The sequence below is a fragment of the Pipistrellus hanaki genome (assembly GCF_964339955.1).
Source record: "Pipistrellus hanaki genome assembly, chromosome: 18".
NCBI classification, from domain to species: domain Eukaryota; kingdom Metazoa; phylum Chordata; class Mammalia; order Chiroptera; family Vespertilionidae; genus Pipistrellus; species Pipistrellus hanaki.
The window spans coordinates 39,085,676-39,104,974 of NC_140520.1; the positions used below are offsets into that span (position 1 = coordinate 39,085,676).

A 19,299-nucleotide genomic window follows, 5' to 3' on the forward strand; every position below is an offset into this window, starting at 1 on the left:
GGATGTCAGAGAGCCGGTTTCAGCCCGATCCCTGCAGGCCAGGCTGAGGGACCCCACCTGCCAGAGGGACCCCGTTCACTCCGCAGACACCCTTCAAGCCATGGTGCTGCCCTAGGTGCAGCTGGCTGGGAAAGGACCACAGGTTGGCTCCAGGGCGTGTCTGGCCTGGCTTGCCCAGTCCCGCCCCGCCAGCTGCCTTCTAATTAATTTCCTTTCACTATGCACAAATCTGTGCACCGGGGCACTAGTCAAAGATAAGAATCACTGATCAGCTGCCTCCTGCACGCCCTCCATTGGGGGTCAAGCTCAGAACCCAAACATGTGCCCTGAATCAAACTGTGACCTCCTGGTTCATAGGTCAATGTTCAACCTCTATGCCACACCAGTTGGGCTACTTTAAGCTTTTTGACAGAACTGTAAATGGGATTGTTTTATTAATGTGTCCTTCTGGTGGTTCCTTACTGGTGTACAAAAATGCAACTGATCTCTGTGCACTGACAGAAAGGGCTGGGGCCGAGTCATGAACAGCTGCATAGCTTTATTATGAGTTAGGAAATGTCCATATTAAATGCCTCATCCTACAATCAATAGCCTTTTATACACAAAATGACCATGAGCTTACATTATTTAGTACTTCTGATACTTCGTTAAATTCAACTTCTAGTTACAAGCATTAAACCACACAAACTATTCACAAACCCCTGCCACTGGCATCAGGTGGGCAGCGTGGCCGTTCTCTTCCTCAGCTCGGCCGCCTTCCCCTCCAGCGCAGCACAGCCCTCCTCGGCCGCCTTCCCGATGCCCTCATGGTATTTCTCCAGAGCCCCTTTCAAGGTCAGAAATATTTCCTAAGTGGAAAGGGAGATGGGATGAGTCTATGCAACCATCTAACTAAAAACGAGTTACAAGAATCGTGGTCTGATTCCTACTTATTAATATCACGTGCACGCACATGCGAGCGTCTGCTCTCCCTAAAAATCCCTCTACAAGCCAGCCAGACACGTCAACAAGTCTGCTCCTCAGCTTAACGAGCCTGACCTGTCACTGCGGCCTGGTTCTGAGACATAAGGACTTAACTGTCCAGGAAACTTGCACTTCGCCGCTCTCCACGGCAAACACCAGGCACACGCCTAGATGGCTGTGGCTGGAGCCGCCATCACTGACGGCCCGCACAGAGATTCACTCCGAGCCCGCAGGGCTGGAATATGCCCCAGTGCCTCACCTGGTCAGGCTGCTCCACCAGCAAGAATGAGTTTTCACACAAACCTACATGCATGTGCTGAACATGAAGAAACATGAAAGCAAGTTTTCAGCCTGAAGATAATTTCTCCCATTTTGTACTCAGCCAATGCATCTCTGATCTTTTATTATTTATTTATTTTTTCAAATTCTCAGACCTTGCACTGGGCCCCTGACCAGAGTATGCTGGAGAGTCAAGGCCCCCGCCATTCACAAGCGTACAGGCAGACACAGCAGCATTCCAAGGTTAAGGCCCCTTTGCCCTGCACATGCGCAAGGGCAGTGCCTCAGCAGCAGCACTGTCCGCACTGCGCAGGCGCACCCTCACGTAACCTGCTTACGTTAACGTAGCACGGGTCACTACTGGGCACGAGGCCTGTGTGCATCAGGTGCCCTGAGCAGCCCGTTGTGGGCTGCTTTGTCCACAATAAAGCAGGTCCCTCCTACCTGCTATCACTCATGTGTTCTTCCAATTTCCTGCACCCGAGGGGGTCCAGTCCCTGATGAGGACTTGCCCCCAACACTGTGATGTAAGAATAAGTAGGATTCCGAAAGGTTATAGGAGGGGTCAACCCTTCCTCTAGAAAACTGACGAAATCTTCAAACTGAGGGAGGCATACTGGTGTGTGAAACTGGCGAGATTACCTGGAATCAGTTTCTCATCAACACTTACCTGGGACTTCAGTTTCTCCCTCTCCGTGGCATCTTTTAGTTGCTGGATGGCAAATTTAACTTTTTGGATTTCTTGGTTAATGGTGGTTATTCGCTCATACACAGCACCTCTTTTTTCTTGAACTTTATTGCAATCTCTAAAGAAAATGGAGACAGACAACTATAATTCCTCTTTAGCATCTAAAAGGCAAACATTTAACTCTGAGTCAATTCCAAAGTGAACATGTGTATCTGACACACCTCAGCCTTCTCTCAGGAATAAAAGCGAACAGATGACGACCCCAGTGTGGGCGCAGACTGATGAATGTGAAGCCCACAAGCCAATGGGTCTGAGGTCACTGTCCCCGCCCAGGGTGTGCCTCCCATGCCATTGGTGGGAATGAGTCAGGGCAATTCTACTGTGAGGCAGTGTGGCCACAAATCTAACTCCCAACTCTGCCCTTTGTTTCACCCACAGGAGGAAGAAAGCACAGGAAATGGTCCCCCGACCCCTAACATGCCTTTGAGAGGCTCAACAGTGACACCTGACCTCCCTGTCAACTGTTCTTAGCACCTGAGCAAGGACGGGAAAGAGACCGAACCAAGGGACCCCCAGCACACCAGCTGACAGCTACCACGAATGCTAACACTGCAGCTCTTCTCTGAGCACAAAACCCATGGTGCTGCCAGGCTGCGAGTGCACTAGGAAGTGGACTAGGTGCACCAGGAGGTGGACCAGGAGGTGCGCCAGGAGGTGGATAAGGAGGTGGACCAGGAGGTGGACCAGGAGATGGGCCAGGAGGTAGGCCAGGAGGTGCACCAGGAGGTGGACCAGGAGATGCGCCAGGAGGTGGACCAGGAGGTGGACCAGGAGGTGGACCAGGAGGTGGGCCAGGAGGCTTGCCAGGAGGCGGGCCAGGAGGCGGACCAGGAGGCGGGCCAGGAGGCGGGCCAGGAGGCGGACCAGGAGGCGGACCAGGTGGCGGACCAGGAGGTGCGCCAGGAGGCGGGCCAGGAGGTGCGCCAGGAAGCGGATCAGGAGGTGCACCAGGAGGTGGACCAGGAGGTGGGCCAGGAGGTGGGCCAGGAGGTGGGCCAGGAGGCGGGCCAGGAGGCGCGCCAGGAGGCGGGCCAGGAAGCGGATCAGGAGGTGCACCAGGAGGTGGACCAGGAGGTGGACCAGGAGGTGGATCAGGAGGTGGGCCAGGAGGTGGGCCAGGAGGCGGGCCAGGAGGCGGGCCAGGAGGCGGGCCAGGAGGTGGGCCAGGAGGTGGGCCAGGAGGTGGACTAAGAGGTGGTCCAGCTGGCTGACAGAGTAGGGCACTGAAGAACTACACAAATCACAGAATTGTGACCTGGAAAGAAATCCAGTACAGCAACATCTCCAAATCTGGACATGGCCCCTAAGACCTGTAGCTGACTCATCTGTTCCCGCCTCAGGAACCTCAGGGCAAAGCTCTCAGCTGTCCCAGTGCTCGCCCCGAGCTGCTCCATACGTACTCAATGACTGTGCGCTTGTACTGCTTCACGTCCTCATGCTTCTTGTTGATTTTGAACTGGGTTGTGGCGAGTTTTTCCTTCTTCACATTCATCAGTCTGCGCAAGGAATTCTCTTCTGTCTTCAGTTTCTTCAGTTCCGACTCCCCGCTCTCAATCTGGTCCTCCAAGTTCAGGTTCTGTGTTATGAGAAGGACTTCAGATCAATGCAACCAAGTAGGGCTTACAGACAGAATGAACGCCTCGTTCTAGAAGAACTGCACTCAGACGTGATCTGAAAGGAGAAGGAGCTGCCCTGCACCGCAGAAGCACGCGACTGCACAGAGGAGACACCAGAGGCAGGGACAGAGGGCGCTGACATCAGAGGGCTTCCCGTGCCGCTCTCCGCTGCGTACAAGACCAGCGGAGAGACGAAGGCAGAGCAGGGAGGAGGGTGGCCGAGAACTGAGAGAAGCAGGGACCTCCCCCTGCTCTGCGGCTGCCGAGGGCAGACAGGCGAGCATGCAGTGGGGAACCAATACCTCGGGCCATCTCATGCTCTAACCTCGACTTCCTCACATAAGAAATCCCTCACAAATGCAAGGGCCGTGGCCTGGGGAGAGGCAGGGTGAGGATGAGAAAGGTGCGAAGTGAGAAGGGTCTTCAGGTTTCTAGCCGGAGAAATTAATGCTGGTGTGGGCTCTCCACCTGCAGGGCAGACACTGTCACTAATTTCGTCTCTAGATCCCAGGGGTCACTAGGTCACCGGAGGAGCACTTCCAACAACTGTGCACATGAGTTTAAAGCTTCCACTACTTTTCTCTGAAACCCAGAGCAACAAGCGATGTCAGTGACACCCATCCCGTCCCCTGGGGAGAGCTGGGCTGAAGGGACCAAAGAGAGCTCTGCCCCAGCGCACAGCCCCAACGGCGCTGCAGGGACCGGAGGAAGCAAATCCCAGGCACCAACCCCCGCAACTCCAGGGAGACAGAACTCACCTCCTTTAAGACACCGGCCAGCTTCTCCCTGTTCTCCGCCAGGTCCTGTATTTTCTTCTGATACAGCTGCACCTCCAGCTGACAGGAGGGCAGGCCATCCACCGAGTCACGGTACACCTCGTACTTCTCCATCACTTCTTGCTGGAGAGAAAACGCAGAGACCGGTGAGAGCCTCATCGGGACACGGCAGTGACGACAGTGATCGCTGGGCAGGGATGCTGCTGCGCAGCCGCAGAGTGGGCTCGGACCCCGCGGTGCTGTCGCATCTGCACCCAGGGGCGCGGACAGAGGAAAATGCTTCATGCACCAGCCTTCTCACTGAAGCACCGCCCAAAGTTTCTCCAAGATCGGAAAAGACTCCATTTCTGCCAACACTCCCACTACCAATTCTTCCCGGGCAACTGCCTCCCTGATTATAACATCAGTCCCTCGTGTAAAAATGACTACTCCAGCTCATTTTTAAGAAGACTAATTCCTCTTCTAAAACCTGAAATGAGCACTGATGACCACAACCACCCTAACAACGCGGCTTCTCTCCTGCCCCAGCCCTTCTCGGCCAGCGGTCGCATCAGCAAACTGCTGACCTTCTCACTGCTCGTTTCTCCGTGGCCTTTCGTACAAGCAGCACCCGCACGTCGTGGACATAACCATCACCTGTCACATGCATTGCAGGAATGGCCCTCGCTGCACTGTTCTCTATAGCTTTTGGGTTTCCTATCTTAATTTTAAAAATCCATCCCAAGACCAAGATTATATAAGTGTTCTCCTAAACTTTCTAAAATTGCTCAATTTTTTAATTTAAAATTTTAATCCAGTTAAAATGTATTTTTGTAAGTGCTGCAGGTGTAGACCCGACTCCCTCTGCTTCCAAATGAATGGCCATTGAATGAGAACTGTTTGCTAAAGAATCCACCCTTCTCTCAAAACATTCAGATCTCCGTGGGGCTCTCGTTTCTGCTCTGTATGTAACCTTTGTCCATTCCTGTGTGGTAATTCTCAATACTCAGGAATTACCTGCAGAACCACCCCAGAGATGAACCTGAGTGTCTTCCACAGTTTACAAAACTTGCCGCATAAAAGATGCTCAATCATCCACCCGCTTCCACTGTGTCCCACCCTACCAACCTCTCCCCCAGGAAGCAGGACCTTTAAACCAAGTCCCACACGCCAGCACTCCCCTCTTTGCAGTGCCTTGGCTCTAAGGTCAAACCCAGCACCCTGAGCCCGTGACCTCTGCCTATTTTTCCATCACCTCCGGCCACTCTCCTTCTAAGCATCAGGCTTTGTTCCCAGAACACAACCGAGACCTCGGGAACTTTGCATATTCTGTTCCCTCTGCCCAGTGCAAATTTACTAGGTTCACCCTGTTCCTCCTTCAGATGTCAACCTCTTCCCCTCCTCCCCACATCCAATTTCCACAGATATGGCAGGCTCCCTCATTACACTACTTCAAGGCACCATCGACTATTTTTTTGTTTCTCTTTGTGGTGATTTTTAAAAAAGACTTTATTTCCTGGAGTTTTACATTCATAGCAAAATTGAACAGAAGGCACAGAGATTTCCCATATATAATCTGCCCTGACATGCAGACCCTACGCTTCTTCAAAGTACATATAAAACCTGTTATCATATAATCCTACCTAATAAAAGAGTGATATGCAAATTAATCATCACCCTGCCACACCCACAAACCACGCCCACCATCCAATCAGAGCTAGTATGCAAATTAACCCAACCAAGATGGCTACAGCCACAGAGAGCAGTTGACAGGCTTGGGTTTCCCCAGCAATAGAGGTAGCCAAGCTTTCCACACACCCTGGCCAGCCCAGGCCCCTACTCAAGATATAAAGTTTCAATTATAGAAGATAAATACCAAGAAAAATGGCAGTAGCCACAGAGCTGGAGAGAACAGGCTAGGGTTGCCCCCGGCAACAGAGGAAGCCAAGTTTTCCACCTGCCCTGGCCAGCCTAGGCCTCTACTCCAGGCTACAAAGTTTCAATTTGAACAGAAATGGCGGCAGCTACTGAGCGAGCAGGGGGCTTGGCTTCACTCTAGGCTACAAAGTTTCAATTGTAGAAAGTAAATAAATTCCAGATACCAGGGCCTCCACGTGGGTCACAGGGGGGGTGGGGAATGGCCGGCCTGAAAACCACCACAGGCCCCTCGCCCAGGCTGCCCCACATCCCAGGGGAACCCACACCCTGATCCAGGACACCCTTCAGGGAAAACCAGCCAGCCCCCACCAATGCACCAGGCCTCCATCCTATCTAATAAAAGAGTAATATGCAGATTGACCATCACTCCATCATACAAGATGGCTGCCCCCATGTGGTTAAAGATCCTGCCCCCATGTGGACACAAGTTGGCCACACAAGATGGCCAGCAGGGGAGGGCAGTTGGGAGGCACCAGGTCTGCAAGGGAGGGCAGTTGGAGGCAATTAACCCTGCAGGGGAGGGCAGTTAGGGGTGACCAGGCCAGCAGAGGAAAGTTGGGGGCAAACAGACTTGCAGGGGAATAGTTAGACATCAAGCAGGCTGGCATGGGAGTGGTTAGGGGGTGGTCAGGCTGGCAGGCCGAAGTGGTTAGGGGCAATCAGGAAGGCAGGCAGGTGAGCAGTTTGGGAACCAGCAGTCCTGGATTGTGAGAGAGATGTCTGAATGCCCGTTTAGACCTGATCCCTCGAGAAGTCCCAGATTGGAGAGGGTGCAGGCTGGGCTGAGGGACACCCCCCACCCCCAACCTCATGCACGAATTTCGTGCACCAGGCCTCTAGTCTATAATAAAAGAGTGATATGCTAATTAGACCACCGGTCCTTCCAGACGAAGCTGGGGCTGCGAGGGAAGCCCAGGTCTCGGGTGCCTGCCAGCAGCTGGATAAAGGCCCGCATCCCGGGTGCCTGCCGAGAACCGGAGGGAAGCCAGGGCCCCAAGTGCCAGAGGGAAGCCGGTGTCAGCAATCAGGGGAAGGCCTACTCTTGCACGAATGTTGTGCATCAGGCCTCTGGTTATAAACTTGTTTAAAACGTTTTTCCCTTAAAATAAAGTACCTAAGTCGCATGAGGGTCACCCAGGGTAAAGCCTAAAAACATGCTTCCTAAGTGAACAAATGCCTTCAAATTCTATGTTTTACCCAAACCCACTTTGAGAAGAACTACAAATTAGAGATTTGGGTAAAACACTTAAGAGGGAGAAATGGACAGGTAACCAGGAAATCAGATAATTAACAAATGATTGAACAACAGTTGCCAAAAGACAGACTCGTTAAAATAAAAAGGAGCCGGGCTGGCGTGGCTCAGTGGATGAGCATTGACCTATGAACCTGGAGGTCATAGTTTGATTCCCAGTCAGGGTGCATGCCCAGCTTTCAGTCTAGGCTCCCCAGAAGGGATGTGCAGGAGGCAGCCGATCCATGATACTCTTTCATCATTAATGTCCCTCACTCCCTCTCCCTTTCTCTCTGAAATCAATAAAAAACATGTAAAGCAACATTTAAAAAAAATAAAAGGAAACTTACCCTAGAATTTTTAAGCTTCTGAACTGTATCTTTCATTTTTTCTTTATAATTCTTTAACTTCTCTGGGGAATCCACAATTTTTGTTTTCAAACTCTCTTGTAGTTCTTTCAAAGAAACCACTGATAGTCTTAGTTCATTCTGTGGAGAAGACATTTTAATATGTTAGATGCAACATGAAGTTGGAGATGCCCGATTACAATCAACGGGAAAGAACAAGGAAGTTGGGTCCATGTTCGTGGCAGTCGAGGTGGGGGTGAAATTAAGTGATTCCCTGCATTGAGGCTCACATTCATGTCCAGGTCCCAGGCTAAGCTCATCCCTCAGTCCCTCTCGGCCTCCTGTGGAGTGCCCTGGCCCTCCAGTGTCCAATGGCAACCTGCAAGCCAGGCACACAGGTTCTGTGCTGGGCCATGACCAGCGTGGTCCTCCTGAGGGTGCCCACCTCCCCTGGAAAGCCTGCCCACCTGCTCTAGTCCCTCCATCAGCACACACAGGCTCACACACCACACTGTCCTGTGCATTTCAGCAATTTCTTAACTAGCAGGACAACATGGGCTAGTGACCAGTTAGTCACTTTTGATCTCCCAGGACCCAAGCAAAGTAATAGCCCTGAGAGGGGCTATGACAAAAGTTCAATTCGTTTCATTTTAAGGGAGAAGACACAGGAGACATTTTGACTATAACACACCAGTTAACACTCCTCCACACCAGCTCCCAACCCCAATGCTGCTGAAGTGAAAGGTGCTCACCAAATGCTTGGTCCTCTCTAAAATATCAGACTTCTTTTGGGCATTTCTCTCTTGCAGCAATACCTGAGGAAAAAGCAAACAACTCTTTCATAATGACTCAAAGCAGATAGAAGAGCCCCACAGCGCTCTTATAAAGCAAAGGGAAGAGTTGGTGGTTTAGACCAGTACCCTCTCGCCCTCAGTCCACACTGTCCAACCCCACCCCACCTCCCGCAGGAAGTGCCCACGGCTCCCTTACTGAGCAGCTCAGTCCAACAGCTGCTCAGCATGTGCCTGACGAGAGGAAAGTAGTGCTGTGGTGCCCAAGGGACAGGCTCTCGCGGTTCCCTGAGTCTCATGCTGCTGTGCTCTAATTGCACTGGCATCCTGGGCACCAGCAAACCCTCCGGTGCTCCCGTCTGTCCAGTGTCCGCACATGTACCCCTGCCCCATCTGCAGACGCTCTTCTCCGAGTCAAGGTCTCCCAGAACACACACCGTTTTCTGCCGGAAGTCCTGGTTCAGCAGCTGCTGCAGCTCCTGGATCTCGTCGGAAAGCTGCTGGAACTCGGCCTGCTCCTCCGCTGGAACAGAACTGAGCAGAGTGGTGCCAGTTAGCCCACACGGTGCCAGGTCTGACTCTGCGGGCCAGACTGAAGGATCGCCTCACGGAACTTCCCTGGGAACACCCTCCGCCTTCATGTCTGACTGAGATGGACCAGCTGCCTCCAGGACACGCTCCCTCCACTTCCCCACCAGGTCTTCCTCCTTGGGGACCACCTCTGTGAGTCCCATCTGCGCACCCCACCCTCTGACCCTGACTGAGAATGCAGACTCGGGGGCCCCTGCTCTGCCCGCGCAGCTGCTCACTGGGCCCGAGAGTGCCTTCTCTGGCCCTCCCAGGCCTCCCTAACTGACCCTCACAGGCCCAGGCTCCTCCACAGGAAGGTTCTCAGGGTGAGACTCTGAGACATGGTCTAGAATTGTCCCTTTAATTCTGCTTCCTGCTCCCGTGAGTCTGACAAGCTCTCATTTCCAGCCACCGGCGTGCATCCCATCCATCCCCTCCTACCCCTCGGTCCACGTTCTACTGCCGTTCCCCAGGAGCGGGTTCTCTGCATGTTAGAGCCCCGCGCAGCCGTGACGGACACCAACGTGCTTTGCTGCAGGCGCTGCCAATACCCCCCAGTCTGGCTCTGTCGCTTGATCTGCTGCGCTAAACCCACCACGTGAAACTGGAATATCTGCCTTCTATGCTGGCTTTTGGCTGCTGCTGTCCCTGAAGGCAATTTACAGGAAGGTCTGATACACTCAGACCCCGCACATCAGAAGGGATAACAGTCCGCCAGGTCCAAATCAGAATACACAAGGCCGAGGAACCCTAACTCGTGAACGCTTCTCCTCCTGACTGGCCTGAGTCAACAAAACGCGCCTGTGAAGTGGAATGCTGACAACTAACTGGCCCACTGTGCTGCTGCTCTCCTGTGCGAGCTAAACACTCCCGGGGCAGCTCCAAGGGGTCACTTGGCACGTGTCCAGCTAATGCACTAACGGCAGGAAAGAAGCAAAAGATGCATTATATCCTAAGAGTGAGAAAAAAGAAAAGGAAAACCTAAAACAGTGTGACTAGGTAAGAAAGAGACTTGAGGTCCACTGAAAGGCTGTCAAATGCTACTTACAATCTACTTTGCATGATGGAAGTGGCGTTTATTTTATTGTAAATCTGCTACTTACTCAAGTTTCTCCAACTTCATTATCGCCTCCTGGTGAGCCGCATTTAGCTGCTGCATTTTGTCCACAGAAGATTTCTATGAGAGCAAGTTCAGTAACTTCCCGTTAGCTTCCAACATAACCAGAGCACGTGCCACATCGACTGCCAGGGCAGACCGCAAACACTCACTCCATACACCTCGCACCTCCTACAGCAACAAGCATGTGAGACAGAGCCAGCCCCTGTGCCAGGGCATCAGGGTCTCTGTGCTTCTCCACCTGGAAGTGGTGGTGGGGCCGGCACTCTGTGCGGCACCAGGAATGGTACCTGAGATGACAGGGCCTGGATGCCAGTAGCCGGTCGCCCCGAGCAGTCACTCTGATATAAACCACAACCCAGCTTGTTCCCGTGCTTGCACAGTGGCAGCGGCCACTCGGGTGGTGGCCAGGGAGTGTCACAGGGGTCTTTGTAGAAATGACAGATGTTTGAGCTGTGCCTTAGAAATGAGAAGGCATGAGCCACGCCAAGGCGTATGCCCGCGCTGGCACACACACGTAGGCTTGGGGAGCGCATGGCATCAGGTATGAGCGTGGTGTGCTTTGTGCGTGGTGTGGTGTGTCTATTGGTGCTCAGTGTGGCGGGAGCCGAGTTCTGAGTGTCTGGCTCAGGTGCTTTTCCAAGAGTGTGTGTGCCCACAGCTGCGGACAGAGGGGAACAGCCCTTCCAATCTCTCGGAGCTGCTATGAGCGTACCTGTGTGACAGGGTTTACTGGGCTGCCACGCGGTGCTGGGCCAGCATGATACACAAGCAGCGTGCAGGCAGGCCGCACTGAGGAGCAAGCACACATCTCCAGCCTCGGTGACATAAGGGCACTGCTCACATCCACAGGAACCCGGGGGCTCCTCCCTGACACTTCCTAAAACAGGCAGAGAAGCCTCTGCCACAGGATCCCACAGCCCAGCCTCGCCCTGACGGCACCAAACAGCCCCAGGCGCCTCACTAAGATGCTTTCCAGCAACTAAGCTGCGCCCTCACATCAGCACAGTGCTCGGCTCCACACACTCAGTCACGTGGGAAAGTGATTCAGAGCAGATCATAGTTTATAAACGAGGCTACGGGGCTGGTATGTGACCCAGAATCCTTTCCAATCTTACATATTGCCACAGAAACTCCATGTACGTGTCCCGGCATGCTTCCCTGAAGTGGATGAAGTTGATGATCCCGCTCAAAAACCGACTGGTCCGTTTGGCCTCTAAAATAGAAAGCAGGACTCCTTAAATAAATCTTTGGAACAATATGAAAGTGAAAACTACCCTCTCCCACATGCACTCTGCTCGCAGGCACAGAATAACGCCGCATGCGCTGGAACTGGCCAAGGTGCACAGCGTTTGCCCAAACTTAAAGATTGGAATCATCTTTGCATTAACAACTTTAAGAATGTTAAAGGCAAGCCACTTTGGCCACGGGAAAATGGCAGACCCAGCTTTCCTCTCCCACCTCAACCAACCAGAAGGCCAGGCACAATGGGCTGCCGCCACCCGAGGACACAGCCCCACGAGGAGCTCTGTGGCGGGAGCCCTGCCCACAGGCCAGCCCACCGCACCGCAGGGTCCCAGCTGCGCCCAGGGAGGAGGGCACAGACTCCCAGCTTCTGCTGAGCCGTGAAAGCAGAGTTAGAGTATGGTGAGACCAAGGCAACCCCAGCTGTAAACTGGCCTCTCCAAACTAAACTCCATCGCCGACTTACTCTCCATTTGTTCAAGAAGGGAGAGAGAAGCGCCAGCAGTATAAGGAGAAAAAGAAAAAAAAAGTTTTAAAAAGACCTGAATCAAACTTGTATGATTTACAGCTAGAATATGTAAAATGAAAAATCCACTCAGTGGGGTTAACGCAGACCTACAGGGGAAGGACCTGTGACATGAAGGCAGCAGGAAAGCCCGAGTCGAGTGTGAACAGAGCACCGTGCGCTAAGGGACACCCCCAAACAACACAATGAATGCGTAACGGGAGCCCCACGAGGAGGAGTGGCAGAGGGACTTTTATACAATAGCTGAATGCTCTCCACAGTTGATGGAAATACAAGTGTATCCAAAGCAGTAAGCTTATCTGAGGGAGGGGACGGGAAGGGGCAGACAAACCCCCAAAGGCACGCTGTGGCAGACTGCCGAAACCCTGTGGCAGTCTTCAGCAGCCAGGGGCAGGGGCAGAGCTCGTCCAGGCTGAGGAGCAAGGGGTCGGGATCCCTGACCTTCACACAGAACAGCTGACGATGCCCTGGCCACACCAGCCACAGGGAACTGGAGCTGGGAACCCTGCAGGATGTGGGACCTCAGCAAGGCTGCACGCATCCCAGTGAAAGGATGGATGAGCGGAAACTCTCCCGCCAGTGAGAGGACAAGGTTACTGGCGCCTCTTCCTTGTCTTTTCTGAGACAATCAACTCCTCTAAGAAGTCTAACTGTGGCCACTGCCACCTGGGTTTTAGTGAAAGTAAACTCTGTATCTGTTTCCAGAACCATCAAAATTAGGAGTTAAGATAAAAAGTGGGCTTTAGACAATAAAACCCTGGAAGAACTTCCAGCAGCAAAATGAACCTCAGGAGGGACGTGGCCTTGATCCGGTAAGCTGAAGATGAGTTTAAACTTATAATCCAAAATGCAAACGCACAGAAAGCACCTCTTCCCAGCCCGTGGGTGCAGCTGAAGGAGGCAAAGGGGAAATTTATGACACTAAGCACCTCCATGAGAAAAAGAGAAACAGCCTCAGCTTCTGCCTTAAAAAAATAAACACCAGGGGGACAAGGAAAAGAGCAAACCCAAACCAAGCGTGAAAAAGAATAATGCTGAGCAAAAAACCCAATAAAATGCAAAATAAAAATAAAATTTAGAAAAATCAATGAAAGGAAAGGCTTTTTCTTTGAGAAGACCAACAAGATGGAACACCCTCGAGTCGGAGGGGTCGGGGAGACTAAGAGTGGAGAGAAACTGCTCAGTCCCAAGACTCCAGAGACGGCGTAATGATGCGGGAAGACAGGAGCAGGGCTGTGTTAATACCCCTGCCAGCCTACGTGAAACAAGGAGGTCCCTGGAGAGCGGAGACCAGCAGAGGAGCTAAAGAGACTGGATTCTTACTTTGAAACCTTCCCACAGAGTTCTTCAGTTATGCACTTACAAATGGTGACCTTTCATGTAGTGTAAGTTCCATGTCAATCAACAAAACAAAAGCAGGAGAGTCCGAGGACACACACGGGCTGTGAACAGCACACCACACTCTGGCGCCGGAGCCCTTGGTGTGTGAGCATCAGAGGCAGAGTGAGGGCACCTGAAGGCAGGACAAGCGCACCTCTGACACAATAACGTGACTATTTGAGTTTTACTGAGACGTTTCTCCCTAGCAAACAGCACTTGTCCATTTACAGCTGATAAAACTGAGCTCTAGGCCACATTGCCGTTGCCTGTTACTTGTGTTCAGACTCTCAAATATACAGAACATTTCTCAAATGTAAGGAATTCAGAACAGCTACTCAGAAAACCAGCTTTCTGTGGCTCTGTAAAGGACAGCATTCCAATATTAGGATAAAAAAAAGCATCCTTCTGAATGAGACCTCCTTCCTTGGGGGTTTCACGTTTATTCGTGGAAAGGGGTGGAGACCTCACTCACTTGGGTACAGGATGTCGGCCGTCTCAAAGTCATTCACCCGGCAGATGGGCAGAAACGAGTTCCTGGAAGACGAAGCGGGGAAAACACTGAGCAGTGTACTGTCCACCACACACAAGCCAGGGACAGAAACGGCTTCTTCCCAACGACATTTCTAGATCTATTTCGAACGTCAAAGGACACGTCAGCATCCCCTGTGGGACTGAATTGCCTGTTCTGTGCAGGGCGGCAGTGCCCAGGCTCAGTGGGAGGTCCAAATAAACAGCCCCCACTCAAGGAGGTACTAGGACCCTTTAGAACACAACGCCTCCAACCATTTGGAAACTTCAATTCCAAGTGCACAGGTGGAGGCAGCGAGTCCCGCTCGCTGAAGGTTTACAATTTAGAATATACATGGGCTGCAGAGGAAGAGCGTAGACATTCCTCCCCAAAGGAAATCATGTCACTAAGAAAGCTTAAGGTAACGTGGATGGGTAAAACGACTCTACTCACAGGTGAATAAACAGGTTGCTGACAGGCAAGAAGCCTTCCATCAAGTGTGGGTACATGACGTCTGAGTTCACTGGCATCTAAAGGGAAAACCAGAAAATCTCAGAAACGAGGAAAGTCGTCAAGAAACCTAAACCAGAGTGAGATCAAATTATATTAACTCACCACTGAAGAAAAACAACAAATAGCACAGACCCTAGAGCTCTGGTTAATATGAACAGCGAGGTTCCCAGAGGGCGGTCAAGAGCGGTTCTCAACGCAGGAGGAAGGGGGGGCGCTGGAAGGGCGGGCACTACGCCAGCTTTTATGCGCTCCTAACCGCAGAACAAGCCAGGGCAGAGTGGGGCCTGTGTCAGACAGAGCGGAGGCTCAGAGAGGTTTCGGGGCAAAGCCTTAGGTTTTAAACCACGTGCTGTGATGCGGGAGCATGTGCACCTCCAGACAGCGCTCGGATGAGAAGCACATCTCCTGCTAGAAATGCCTACGTGCTGAGCTCAGCCGACTCCCTCACCGCCCCACCTCGGGGTGTCCTTCTCCTGCAGGATGCGGCTCGTCCAAAGAACAGCGGCTCGGAGCGCCGGCCTGGGAACCTGCATGTCGGAGGCACTGGGCCTCTCCCTGGATGCTGCCGCCGAAAGCCGTCAGTACAAGCCCTCATTATGCCTGAGCTGCCTTTCTAAGTGCCATTCTACACAGCCTTCCTTTGTTACAAATACAGTGAACCTGAGCCTGAGGGGGAGTGAGCAGAAAGGCGCCACCCACCATGTAGAAGTGCTCCAGGCGCGTGCCGTACACGATCTGCAGGGCCCTCAGGTAGATCATGTGCAGGACCTCGGGCTGCGGGAGAAGCACCTGTTAGTGCCGGTCACGACCGTCCTCACCACCCACAGCCACCACAGGAAAGGACAAGGCTGACATCTGGGGCGGAGGGAGGGCTAGAAGGGGTCAATGGGGGAAATGGGGACATCGGTAATACTGTCAACAATCAAAATAAAATTTTTTTAAAAGACTGAAAATTTCTCTTTTTCACTTAAAATATTTCCCTTCAAAGAGTTAATTTTCCCAAATTTGAAAATGCCTTATATGCTCACTGTTTGCTCATAAGCAGTAAGGGGCTGGTAAGATGGGCTGCCTAAGCTCAGACACACTGAGAGCAAGTCACCCAAATCCAACCGAGCAGCCCCCACTGGGGAGGAGGGGCCAGCCTTCCCAAACAGGTGGCCCGCCACTGGGTGTTCTTCTTCAGAAAGGAAAGGCCCCCAGGGAGGCCTGGGTGGTAAGGCTCCTTAGATGTCAGTTAGGGAGCACTGTCGCACGGTCTAAGTGGAATCAGGTGGGCTGGGACCGACCCCAAATGCCGGCCTGCAGCGCTGTCCCAGCCCTCGGAGCTGCATTCATCCTGGGAGCCTCCCTTTCATGTACAGAATTAACGGGGCTGCAAGACCAGAACACTGCACTCCGCGCCATGAGCCAGGCCCGCCTGCGCCGTCACCTCACAGGAGCACACCAGGAGGCTCTGGGATCGCTGCGCCACAGTTAGGTCATTCCCGCACCGAGTAACTGCGGGCATGAGGAACAAGTCACGTCCCCCGGGACACATGCAGGAAAGAGCCTGTCTTCCAGCTAATCCTGTGCTGGAGGCCCGAGGACACCGCAGAGCACCCCTGCAGCGACAGGAAGCGGGACAGACGGACTGTCCGTGCTTTAGAAGCGCGTTCTCTTTGAGGAAAAGCCATATTAAAGAACCGAGTTGCCAGTGGAATGGAGACGTCACCCCACAGGTAAACTTATTTTAAAATGACACGAGGAGCATCTCTGTGGCTTAAAACGACTAGTCTGCACCAAGTACTGGGCACAGGCCCCTCTCCACACCCGAGACCCAGCCTCCAATCTGTTCTCACTCGTCCACCCACCGGCAAACAGCCCGTCTCACCTTGGGATTGGGATAAAGGTCACTCTTGGAGAGGTTTTTACCATCAGCCCCGGTGAGGATTTTGTTCCGAACATGAGTCACAATCTCAGCGACGTTGTATCTGGGGAAAGACAAGGTCTCCATCCTGGGGCTCTCTGGCTAGTCTGCAGGAAGAAGAGAGGATGAGAGCCGGGGCGGGACAGCAGCTCTCCCCGTCGGGAAGCGATGCCTACGGGAACCAGGAGCCAAGCTGCCGGGCACGGGGTCCACGGGCACAGGGTGTCCAGGGGCACAGGGTGTCCACGGGCACAGGGTGTCCAGGGGCACAGGGTGTCCAGGGGCACAGGGTGTCCAGGGGCACAGGGTGTCCACGGGCACAGGGTGTCCAGGGGCACAGGGTGTCCAGGGGCACAGGGTGTCCAGGGGCACAGGGTGTCCACGGGCACAGGGTGTCCAGGGGCACAGGGTGTCCAGGGGCACAGGGTGTCCAGGGGCACAGGGTGCCCAGTCTTTCACAACCACCTGCAGCTCCTAAGTCACTTCTGCTCTGAAGGAAGGAAGCCCTCTCTAATTCCCCCACGCTTTCTCTTTCACACGGTTGAGGAGATGAGAAACCATGTTTTTCTTCTTTACATTGGGGAACACGACATCGATCCTGAGAATTAATCCTCAAAGGAAGGTGTGCAGCCAGCACCATCCTCAGAATCATGTGTAAACAATAGCAACACCCTTCTCTGACTCCACCTACTCCTGACAGCTGACAGCGGTAAGGGGTTAAGATGCAAGTAGGGAGGGAAAAACCTGGAGGAAGAACAAAGCACTGCGACTGGCAGGAGGAATAACCACCACAGGCAACTTTAGAAAACAGGACAGAAACACTTCGCCTAGTGTCCTCCTACATGGCGGGGGCCCCTGTCCGGAGCGCAGTGGCCCTCACTGTTGCCCCCACACCACCTGGCAGTGTGGGAGGCTCTGGTGGGGACGGCATGGGGTGCTCCTGCTCCAGCCCTGGTGCGGACTGCTCAGGAGGCGGTCAGGAAGCCCGTCTGCAGCCTGGCGCTCTCCGTGCCCCCGGCCCGGCCTTCCGCTCCCTCCGCTCCCGTCCCAGCAGCCACAGAAGAGGGTGCCCTCGTTCCGGGGCGGACGGCGCCTGGCACAGCCGCGCGGTGGCCCCGCAGCCACCAGGCGGCCCCGACGCCCCAGCCCTCCCTGGGGCCCCGACACCAGGCGCCCGGCAGCTTTCCGTCCGCGGCGCTGGGCGAGGCAGGCGGACCTCCGCCAGGGTCTTTGGGCAGAACCTGCAGGCTCTCTCCTCCCACGTCCGAGGCGCCCCCCTGACAGCCCGGCCCGGGAGTCCGCGGAAAAAGGAGGCCTCGTCCCCGAAGGCCGCTCCGCGGGGTGGGAGGCCGTCACGCCGGCGGGGTACGAGCGCCACGGCCCCGGGCGGGCCACGGCCGCGGGCGGGGGACGGGCTGCTGAGAGGCGCTCTGCCCGCAGGCGCCGCGGCTCCCCAACCCCCGGCCCGTGAGGCCCTGGACTGACACTTGGCCGGACCGAGGCGGCTCCGGCGGGAGGAGGACCACGGCGCCTGCCCCTCGAGCCCCGGTTATAACGCGACGTCAGACCCCCGCGACCCTCACTGTCGCTGACGCCGGCGCCCACCTCCCCGCCTCCCGCCCGCGCTCACCGCGGGAGACGACGAGCCCGACGAGCAGCCACGGACGGAGCCACCACCGCGGTGCTGACCGTCGTTGCAATTTAAACCCGCCGCCTAGCCCAGGGGCCCCGCCTCTTCCGCCCACTTCCGGTAACGGTCTCGCCGGAGGCCGTTGGGGCTCAAAAGACTGGAGCTGCGCGGGCGACGCGGCTCCAGCCGGAACCTTTCTCGGGGCCCAGGCATCCGGACGGGCCTGAACTCCGCCGGAAGTGGGCGCTGCGATCGGTGCGCCTCCGGGGCGGGGACGCTGCGAGCTCGCGTTGGCTTTCGTGGGTGCTCGCGCTTCTGGTTGTCCTTTGCGCTAGGTATCTATATTAGTTATGAATGAGTAGGTAAGCATATAATCTTGAGTATTTTCATTAGCATTTCGGTGCATAGATATTTACACATACTAGTTTATATTTTGTGATAAAGTTGGGGCTGCAGATACACTGGAAATGGAGCTGTACCTGCAACAGCAAATCCTGGGAGCGTTTTGAACGCCCGGCCACTGGGTGGCGCTGTTGCACTATTGAGGACCTGACCCCGCAGCAGCTTTATTGCATTTTCTTCTGCACAGGTGAACAGAATTACACCCACAGACACAAACGCCGTTCCACGTGCGACCATTGAGTCCTACGTTCACTGGCTCTGAAGTGCGTGGGTAGAGTTTGGGCTGAGGAAGGAAGACGACGCTGGGCCCTGACCACCTGTTCGCCTGTCAGCCGGCTTGTCCTCACTCCTGGACTGGGGAACTGAGCTGTTTCACAAGCCCTCAAACAGCGCCTTTGCTAAGAACTCCAGCGGAATTTTCACTCAGAAACCATAAAACAAATGTTCTTTGCTAAACTCATTTGGGATGAGCTGTAAACCAGGTCCAAGGAAGCAAAAACTTCCACATCAAGTTACATGATTCTAACATAATCAATAGAGAGAATCCCAAATTAGGTAGTGATAAAATATATTTATCCCACGTGACTTTTAAAAAAAAAATACAGTTTTTAATGCTCTGGGGTTTCAACAGTGGTTTTATAATACCCTGTGATGTTTCCAGTTATTCTAAGGTATAATAGCTAATAAGACTCTCGGGGAAGATACTAGTATTAAGGCACATTGATGTTAAAATTAATCATTTATCACACGGATTTTGGGGGAAAGGAAGTTTTATAAAATGAAGCCAATGACAGTGTCACAAATCAGAAAACCTGGGAGTAAGCAGCTCTCTGG

At 53.7% G+C, this 19,299-nt stretch overlaps 1 protein-coding gene across 1 annotated transcript; it reads right to left on the reverse strand.

Annotated features, from left to right (window-relative positions):
* Positions 1–518: 518 nt before the first annotated feature.
* NUF2 (NUF2 component of NDC80 kinetochore complex) lies at positions 519–18,192 on the reverse strand. The gene is made up of 14 exons (XM_084867108.1): positions 18,064–18,192; positions 16,398–16,540; positions 15,227–15,301; positions 14,468–14,544; positions 13,979–14,040; positions 11,474–11,571; positions 10,342–10,415; positions 9,106–9,202; positions 8,630–8,692; positions 7,881–8,018; positions 4,365–4,505; positions 3,391–3,566; positions 1,913–2,048; positions 519–848 (listed from the first exon to the last, which is right to left on the reverse strand). Exons 2-14 carry the CDS (start codon positions 16,518–16,520, stop codon positions 714–716), a joined length of 1,395 nt encoding a protein of 464 aa, XP_084723234.1. The 5' UTR covers positions 16,521–16,540; positions 18,064–18,192; the 3' UTR covers positions 519–713.
* Between the last annotated feature and the right edge of the window lie 1,107 nt (positions 18,193–19,299).

Bases quoted from the DNA above. Each gene is read 5' to 3' on its own strand.
- NUF2 (XM_084867108.1), bottom strand. From the start codon at position 16,520: ATGGAGACCTTGTCTTTCCCCAGATACAACGTCGCTGAGATTGTGACT. The intron at 4,506-7,880 runs GTAAGTTTCCTT...TTTTCTCTCCAG, and splicing joins AGAAGCTTAAAAATTCTAGG to CAAGAAGTGATGGAGAAGTA. The intron at 2,049-3,390 runs GTACGTATGGAG...CATTTTCTTTAG, and splicing joins TACAAGCGCACAGTCATTGA to AGATTGCAATAAAGTTCAAG.